General features: G+C 38.7%; 2 protein-coding genes across 2 annotated transcripts; both read left to right on the plus strand.

Moving 5' to 3' along the window:
* The first annotated feature begins 3,114 nt into the window (after positions 1-3,114).
* On the plus strand, positions 3,115-4,243 carry LOC117613064. Its single transcript, XM_034341702.1, has 2 exons — positions 3,115-3,849; positions 4,018-4,243. Exons 1-2 carry the CDS (start codon positions 3,202-3,204, stop codon positions 4,093-4,095), a joined length of 726 nt encoding a protein of 241 aa, XP_034197593.1. The 5' UTR covers positions 3,115-3,201; the 3' UTR covers positions 4,096-4,243.
* A 781-nt stretch (positions 4,244-5,024) lies between these two features.
* Positions 5,025-7,461, plus strand: LOC117613066. Its single transcript, XM_034341706.1, has 5 exons — positions 5,025-5,058; positions 5,616-5,706; positions 6,284-6,729; positions 6,841-7,078; positions 7,189-7,461. Exons 2-5 carry the CDS (start codon positions 5,694-5,696, stop codon positions 7,221-7,223), a joined length of 732 nt encoding a protein of 243 aa, XP_034197597.1. The 5' UTR covers positions 5,025-5,058; positions 5,616-5,693; the 3' UTR covers positions 7,224-7,461.
* The last annotated feature ends 1,782 nt before the right edge of the window (positions 7,462-9,243 follow it).

Below are 9,243 nucleotides of genomic sequence, written 5' to 3' on the forward strand. Positions count from 1 at the left end.
TCTCAACAAGAATGAAAGTAGAATGAAAAAAATATAACAATGGGAGAAAGGAAAAATATTGATTTTTGGTGGATTATTTACCAAATGAATGGTTTTTTTTTTTTTTTTTTTTGGGTCAATAATGAATGGCTATTTATAGAGTTTGGAATAAATTTTGGGGCTGAATCTGATTTAGATTAATTATAAATATTATTTTGACCATTGGATTTAAATTTGAGTTGTTAGATGTGAAATTTTACCGTTCAGATTGCCTAAAATTAATCATGATCGTTGATTTGGATATAGCCGTTGCATTATAAATAAATAAATAAAACAACCCAGCTTTTGAAATTCAGCCGTTGGATTCCAATGACTCTCTTCATTGAAGCTGCTAGCTGTAAACGCACTTTTAGTAGATAGTCCAAGCATGGAAACCCTAGCCGCTCTCTCCCTCTGTGAGTCCTAGAGGAAAATTCCGTAGAGGGGGGAGGAGGAAGAAGCATCATTGCCCTCCTCCCCCTCTTTTCTTCTCGTCTTTTCCTTTTATGTTAGTGAATAAGTCCACTAAGGCGGTTTGAATAAAAAGCCTCTTGTGGTGGTTTCTTCTAAGCCATGGTTAGATTGAAGTTCCCCATCACTCCTTTTAGTCTATGTTCTCAATCAAATCCTACTCCAAAAACCCGATCTCTAACACCGTTCATGTTCTTTAAATTTGATTTTACATCGTCTTTGACAGAGGTTGCTGCAAATCACCAAATTGTTCTTTGGCAAAGTTATTGTTTTCGTTTATTTGTTCGCTCTTATGCGCAGGTAAATCGTTGGAAATCATATTTTCCACAGATCTGTTACGGATGCGATGGTGGGTGTGGCCGTGACAGCGCTTCTTCAGGTGGTGGTGGTAGAGTTTGTTTAGACTCATGAGTTGATTTAGTGTTTTGGTTATGTTGGGTTTCTGGGCTTTGTTTGGGCTTATGGCTAATTGTGGTTATGTGGGCTATTAGTTTTAGTGCGGCTTCTGTCCGCGTTAGTTTTTCTTTTAGCAAGTTAGTTTGTTGCCCTCTTGGGATTGGTATTTTAGATGTCTTGTTGATGTCTTTAATTGTAACGTTGAAGTTTATCTAATGAAGTTTCTATTTGATTTAAAAATAAAATTTAAAAAAAAAACTGTTAGCTGTCGTGCAAAAAAGCTATTGGCGAGACAGCTTTGCTGTAACGCGGGGCCCAGCTCTTTTTCCTCTTCACATGGGCTGCAAAACAAAGCTTTGGGTTCCACACAAAATACCAATCCAGGCAAAACTTGGACTGGAATTCCACCCCAAATTTCACATTTCTCAAATTTCCACCCTCCAAAATACATCGGTTGGAGAAGAATTTTGAACTCAAAACTGAAAATTTCTGTTTCCACCCAATAGTTGAAGATGGTCTAATATCCTGAATAAGCAGCCTGGTTTATACAGTCAATAATACGCTTAGAATCACCTTTAATCATTCCTATTTGCCAATCTTTATGAATAGCGTAGGCCAAACCATCTCAAAAAGCAAAGCACTCGAACACAATGATAGCAACTTCTCCAATAAGCGCTATTACCTTTTTTTGGGTCAAGGCGCTATTACCTTCAACCATTACTTTTTGCCAACCTACGGGCTATTGCCACCAGCGCTAATGCTCCTTTAAAGGAGTTGCCTGCATATATTTTTTTTAACGAGTTGCCTACATTTACAGTACATAGAAGAAGCAGAAAACTCCGAAAAAGAAAAAGTAGAAAACTGATCAATGAAGTGTCTAGTCTAGTGTCTTTTTCAACTCATTCACTACTTGCTTGTTCGCCTCACTTTATTCAGGTACCATATCTCATCTTTTCCTTTCAATTTCTTCAAGTTGGCCCGAAGTTGGGCCAATGAATATTTTCGGTCAAGCCTAAAATTAAGGTAAATCAATCCTTTTTTTAGGGTACTATCGGAAACACATCCAAGAAGACGGGATAGGGTCTGATATTCATGTATTGTCTGAATTCAATTTCCAAATTTTATTTTTGGTTGGGGTTAATCACTAAGGAGGGGGAGGAGGATAATATTTTGGTGGTTTTCACAACGTGTTAACAGTGCGATTCGAATCTATGCATTTCATGAGAGAGACTTTAATGCAACGAGGATCGCAAAATGATGATATCCTATTCCAAGTAGTTTTTCTGGTCGGGGGAAGGGGAAGACCACACCACTGTGATAAACTCCCATTGACAATTCCGATTAATTTGCCATGGGTTTTATGTTTATGATAATATACTTTCATGTTTAAAAAAAACACAAATTTTTCAAGGAAAAAAAAAAACCAAGTTAGAGAACTATAACAAAGTGACGAAATGGAAAAGCAAGATTCCTACATGATTACAATTTACATATATACTTGACCAAAAAAAAAAAAAAACAATTTACATATATAAAATAATAAAGAAAAGGAGGAAAGAGCAAAAAGAAAGGTCCTTTTTTTTTTTGCCAATAAAAAGAAAAGGTGCATCTAAGTTCGAATTTTCATTTTTGTGATTTAGATTAGTTTAAAATAAATTATCACTTGTATAAAAATAAAAATAAAAATAAAGATTATTCTTTTTTCTTTTCTTTTTGTCATTCACTAAGGTGGAGGAAGAAGAGTATTATATTGGGTTGCCTCAAATTTAAGAGTAGTTTTTAACTGAGGAAACGTTTTCTGTAGGGCATCTCCTATTGAAATGGATGATATTCACCTAAACTCACACACACATGTTAGAACTCGAATCCAAGATCATTTATGGAGAAACTTGGCTCCAAACCACTACACTCTTGGATGCTTAGCAACTAAGAAATTTTATTAAACCAGTGAATTCTTAGCAACTAAGGAAATTTTATCAAGTTTGAGAGGACCGAAATGTATATGTCTATGTAGTACTAGAGTTTCTTTCTTCTGAAAACTATTATAAAGCAATAAAGAAAAGGGGAGGAAAGAGAAAAAAGAAAGGTTTTTTCTTCCTTTTTTGCCAATAAAAAGGAAAGGTTCTTCTTTCTCGGTGGAGGACAAATTTGAGGGACATAGGTGTCTTATGTTAAATTGGTTTTGTCTCAATTTGTCTTTATGAAAATGTGGACTACCAGTTTAGTTTAGGGGAGAGGTATAATTTGAGAGCTTGTGCTTCCCTGACATTTGTAAATTGATAGGTAACAACCTAAAACCCTCAATATTTTCCATCAATGGCAACGGCCGACTCCGACTCCAACTCCTCCAACACCAACACCACAAGTGTGAGCATGAAGCTACTGGTGGACTCAACTCGTGGCAAAGTTTTGTTTGCAGAAGCGAGCAAGGATGTCGTTGATTTTCTCTTCACTCTCCTGTCTCTTCCTGTAGGGACAGTGATTAGGCTCCTCTCCAAAGACGGCATGGTTGGTAGCTTGGGAAAGCTTTATGAGAGTGTTGAAAATCTCGATGACACATACTTGCAACCAAATCTCAACAAGAACATGTTGCTGGAACCAAAGGCAACAGTTGCTGGTGCCAATATCCTTCCTTTGCTGACCAACGACGTTGACTCGAATGCTAAAAAATTCTACATGTGTTCATATTGCAGTAACCGCAGTATTTCCAATGTGCATGGAACCCCTTGCCCAGATTGCAATCATGGTCACATGTCCAATGAGGTGACTTATGTTTCTCCAGCACCTACTGTGGCAAGACCCAGCGAGGGAGGGTATGTCAAGGGAGTAGTGACATACATGGTCATGGATGACTTGGAGGTGAAGCCAATGTCCACCATTTCAAGCATAGCTATGCTGAACAAGTTCAATGTGAAGGAGGTTGGTGCTCTTGAAGAGAAAGTGGTTAATCTTGGCATGGAAGAGGTTTTGATTATTCCTAACTTATTTCCCATATTTCTACATGCTTTTGACTTTTTAATTTTAGGCCAACTTGCAAGTTGCATCCCCATTTTTAAGTTATAGTAGATTTTTTAATGTTGAAGCTTGTTATTTGACATTGTATGTTTTATATACATATTTTTCTGTTGTTAGGGTTTGAAGCTGCTGAAGGCATCGTTGGAGACCAGTACAGTTCTTACAAAAGTGTTCCTGGGTAATAAGAAGGCATAAAACGTTTCTGCATTATGAACTCATCAGTTTCCTACTTCTTTATGATGTCATTTTGGAGCTTACGTTATTCGGGATTTAAGGATGTGTAATAATAAGTTTTTCTAATGTCGGTTTGTTTGTTTTTTAAAAAATGATCTATGTTTTCTTCTGTCTGTTTCAATTAAGAAACTGTTTGCTTGAATTTTAATTAATTTGCTAGCGCATGCACGCCTATACCCCAAGCTTCGAGAAATGATATTCTGCAACATTTATTACTAAATGATGGGATGAATCCATGAATATTGCTTTTCTAATGGAAGTTAATAAAAACAGAGCACCCACTTACCCATCACATATTTTCATCTTCTCCACTCCAAAACACCCTACTCTGCACCTAAAGTTGCACTTCCTTCCTTGTAACTCTTTCAAAAACCCAAGAGACCAATTGGTGGTGCTGATCATCTGTTGAACAATGATGAATCATTGGCTAAAAAGGTCTACATGTGTCGGAGCTATCCCCGGTATGTGGCCGAGACGACCCTAGAGCCATTTGCTCCGAGTGCAACTATACTCTCTCCACAGAGGTGCCTTATGTCGCGGCACAGGCTACCGCAGAAGGATCGTTAGTGTGGTGGTGAAGGAGGGTATGTGAAAGATGTGTAAGAAGGTTTATTACATTAAACCTATTAAAGTGATCTTCTAATCAACTTAGGATTACAAAGACTTATTGTTTATTAGGAACTCAAAACCTATCTCGATTAGGCAAGTCTGTAATCAGTGTTCAATAAGGACAATGAAGGCTTAAGGGTTCCTAGTTCTACAAGGATTGAAATGGATTAATCCTATAGCATGAAGGATATCTCTAAGTGTTTCTTGATGGGCAAGACACTTAGTGAGATGCATATAAATAGAAGGTCCCCTCCTAGATCCGAGATACACAACACAGCTAAACAGAAATTCACCCATCAGAGTTATAGCTATAAGGATCCCACATCAACCAACGGAGAGGGAGGGGAAAAGCTATATGTGCACACTCCCAAGATCTACCTAGCGCCAGGCCTTTTTTGGGAGAGTTCACCGGCTTGGGTTGTAAGAACCCATGAAAGTTGCGAAGTTGGAGGCGGAGCAATCCCAGGATGGGTGACCACCCTGGGAAGTTGCTCCGTGAGCTCCCAGAAACAAATCCGTGCGGGCCTAGGCCCAAAGCGGACAATATCGCGTTACGGCGGAGCCGGTCCGGGGTGTGACAATTTGGTATCAGAGCCACTCTGCCGTGTGGTGCGAGTGTGCCTCTGAGGACGTCGGGCCCTTGAGGGGGGGGGATTGTAAGATCCCACATCAACCAACGGAGAGGGGGCGATGTGCCTTATATGTGCACACTCGCATCTACCTAGCGCGAGGCCTTTTGGGAGCTCACTGGCTTCGGAGTTGTAAGAACTCCGAAGTTAAGCGAGTTGGAGGGTGGAGCAATCCCAGGATGGGTGACCTCCTGGGAACAATATCGCGCTACGGCGGAGCCGGTCCGGGGTGTGACATATAAGGATCGGATTCTCAGGAGAAGAACTTCTATACCTTGCGCTGCAAATCTGTTCCAGCATCATCCAATCTGCGCCAGCACCATGTCAGACTCAGGTTAGTGTTAAACATGTTATGGCTTTAGAGAACTAACATGTGGTATCAGAGCTTAAGTTATATCATGTTTCTACCTAACAAAAGTCGTGCAGGAAATTGAGAAAATAACTGACAGCTTTTAAGTTATAAAGTATGAACATGATAACAGTATAAAGTATGTGCTTTATCATGTTCTTGACGTTTTCTACAGATCATCGCTTACAGTTCTTGTGTAATGATTGAGTGAGCCAAAGCGACTCAACCATTGCATGATCACTGTATTCAAAGTATTATGATCAGAATTTGCACCATGATGCAAAACATGTCGAAAGGCTTTCTGTCCAAAGATGTCAGCAGTTTGATGTGTCTTGTATCATGGTGGATCGACATGGGACATGGATAGATATGGATTAGTGAAAGGTTTTCTTCTATCTAAAGATGTAGAAGATCTTTTGCTCAGGAAATTCATATCTATTCGTTTTCCAGTGTCAATAAGCATGCTTGAATCACTGTCCAAAGATGTGATTAAGTGTGTTTGATTAAAGTTCTGGGGAAAGTTATATATATAAAGTGCTTATCTTGTTTTAAACATGTACAGTCAATCATAACTCCATTCGAACTCTCACTGGCTCAAATTATAAGAAATGGAGAGAAGATGTGGAAATTGCTCTTGGACTTCTGGATTATGAGATGGTTCTTACTGATGAAGCTCTATCAGTACCTGCGAATGATGCATCTGCTGAGACTAAGGCTAAATATGCAAAGTGGATTAAGGCCAACAAAATGGCAATTCTGATCATGAGGAGGTCTATTTCAGAAGAGGTCAGAGGCAGTATTATTGAAACTGAGAGTGCTAAGCTATTCATGGAAGCTATTGCAGAAAACTTCCAAGGCTCCAAGAAAGCTGAAATTGGCACACTCATGAGCCAGCTGACAGATATGAAATACAATGGAGAAGGCTGCATAAGAACTCATATTCTGAACATGGTTGAGATAGGAAACAAGTTGAAGGCTCTAAAAGTCAATGTGGATGAAACCATGATGGTGCACTTTGCCATTAACTCTCTACCTAGTATTTTTAGACAACTGAAAACTACTTATATTGCTCAGAAGGAGATATGGTCAGTTGTTGATTTGATAGGTATATGTGTGCAGGAAGAACAAAGTATAAGAAAGGACAAAGGCAAAGATCAAGTGTGTTTTGTGCAGGATACTAAGTTTAAACAAAAGGAATGGACCAAAAACAAGAACACAGATAAGCAGCAAAAGAAAGATGAGTCTGCAAAGGGCACGGGTCCAGTAGGTTTGAAGTGTTTCTTCTGCAAGAAATTTGGACATTTAAAGAGAGATTGCAGAAGATACAAGCGCTGGTTGGACAAACAAAAGGGAAAAGGTAAGCATGAAAATGTCTCTGTGATTTATGAATCTAATACAGTTGAAGTTTTATCTAATTCATGGTGGTTAGACAGTGGTGCAACAGTTCATGTGACTAACTCTTTGCAGGGATTCAAAACAAAGAGGGTGCCAAACAAGGATGACTTGAAGGTGTTCGTGGGAAATGGAGAAAGAGTTAGAGTAGATTTTGTTGGTTTAGCTAGTCTTGAGTTGGAGTCAGGTTTCATTTTGGAATTAGTTGATGTCGTTTATGTTCCTTCTATGACAAGGAATCTGTTATCAGTTAGCAAGCTTGTAAAATCAAACTTACAGTTTGAGTTTGATGAGTCTGGTTTCTCCATTTTCAGAAATAAAAGTTTTATTGGTAATGGATTATTGATAGATGGAATGTTTCGTTTGAACTGCAAATTACCAAATCAAAGTACAGAGATGATAAATGTGTTAAGTTCAAAACAGCCTTGTAATACAGAATCTTTCACAATATGGCATAACAGACTTGGACATGTCTCGAAAGAAAGAATGAATCTCCTAAGCAAAGAATCAATCCTCCCACCACTTAATCACCATGACCAAGATAAAACATGCATTGAATGTGCAAAAGGAAAGCTAACAAATCTCAGAAAGAAAGGGGCAATAAGAAGTGAGAAACTACTTGAGATAATACACACAGATATCTGCGGACCTTTTCCAGTTGATACACATGATGGTTTCAAGTATTTTATTACTTTTACAGATGATTTTTCAAGATATGGATATGTGTATCTGATAACAGAAAAATCCAAAGCATTGGAAATGTTTAAAATCTACAAGGCAGAAGTGGAAAACCAGCTGGATTCCAAGATAAAAGTTGTAAGATCAGATAGGGGTGGAGAGTTCTATGGCAAGTTCACAGAAAAAGGAAGAAATCCAGGACCTTTTGCAAACTTCCTACAGCAAGAGGGCATTGTTGCACAATATACAAATCCTGGAACACCACAGCAGAATGGTGTTTCAGAAAGGAGAAATAGAACCTTAATAGAGATGGTGAGAAGCATGATGTGTTGTACTAAGCTTCCTACTTTTCTATGGGGAGAAGCTTTAAAAACTGCAAACTACCTTGCCAACAGAATTCCCACCAAAGCTACAAACATGATACCCTACGAAATCTGGTGTAAAAGAAAACCCAGCTTGGCTCATCTAAGGACCTGGGGATGCAGGGCAGAGGCAAAGCTGTACAATCCTATGCAGAAGAAGCTTGATTCCAAAACAGTGAGCTGTTTCTTCATAGGATATCCATATAGGACAAAAGGTTATAGGTTTTATTGTCCTAAAAATAACACTAGATTTGTGGAAACACAGAGAGCAATTTTTATTGAAGAAGAAGAGAAAGGATTAGATGAAGTAGATTTTGATTTTGATGAAGTTTTGGAAACTAAGGAAACTGCAGATGAAAACCAAACAAGAGAAGTCACTATCTTACCTTTTGATGCCTTGGAAGAAAACCGTGCCTCACCAATGGATGCAGAAAGGAATAATGAGGAAGGACAAGTGACTGAACATCAGCAAACTGCAGTAGAAGAAATGCAGACAGATCAGCCAGTACAGACTCCAGATTTACAGCTCAGGAGATCACAGAGACCTAAAAGGCCAGCCTTGTCAAATGACTACTTTGTTTACCTGCAAGAATCAGAGCATGACATCAATCCTGAGGAAGACCCTGCAACTTTCAAACAGGCCATGGAAAGTGACAAAAGTTCACAGTGGTCTGCAGCCATGGAATCTGAACTAGAATCAATGAGCAAAAATGGGGTATGGAAACTAGTCATTTTGCCACTAGGATGCAAACCTATAGGATGTAAGTGGGTTTATAAAACCAAAAGGAATGCACAAGGACAGATAGACAGGTATAAGGCCAGATTAGTGGCAAAAGGTTACACACAAGAAGAGGGAGTTGATTACAATGAAACTTTTTCTCCTGTATCAACTAAAGATTCATTCAGAGTCATAATGGCTTTGGTTGCTCATTTTGATCTGCATCTTCATCAGATGGACGTTAAGACAGCTTTCCTAAATGGAGAATTGATTGAAGAAATATATATGAAACAGCCGGATGGTTTTGCCTCAAAAGGGGAAGAGAATTTAGTGTGCAAGCTGCAGAAATCAATATATGGTCTAAAACAGGCA

Source organism: Prunus dulcis, unplaced genomic scaffold (genome assembly GCF_902201215.1).
Source record: "Prunus dulcis unplaced genomic scaffold, ALMONDv2, whole genome shotgun sequence".
NCBI lineage: Eukaryota > Viridiplantae > Streptophyta > Magnoliopsida > Rosales > Rosaceae > Prunus > Prunus dulcis.

Bases quoted from the DNA above. Each gene is read 5' to 3' on its own strand.
- LOC117613066 (XM_034341706.1), top strand. The intron at 6,730-6,840 runs GTGCACTTTGCC...ATATGTGTGCAG, and splicing joins ATGTGGATGAAACCATGATG to GAAGAACAAAGTATAAGAAA. The intron at 7,079-7,188 runs GTAAGCATGAAA...AACTCTTTGCAG, and splicing joins GGACAAACAAAAGGGAAAAG to GGATTCAAAACAAAGAGGGT.
- LOC117613064 (XM_034341702.1), top strand. From the start codon at position 3,202: ATGGCAACGGCCGACTCCGACTCCAACTCCTCCAACACCAACACCACA. The intron at 3,850-4,017 runs GTTTTGATTATT...TTCTGTTGTTAG, and splicing joins TTAATCTTGGCATGGAAGAG to GGTTTGAAGCTGCTGAAGGC.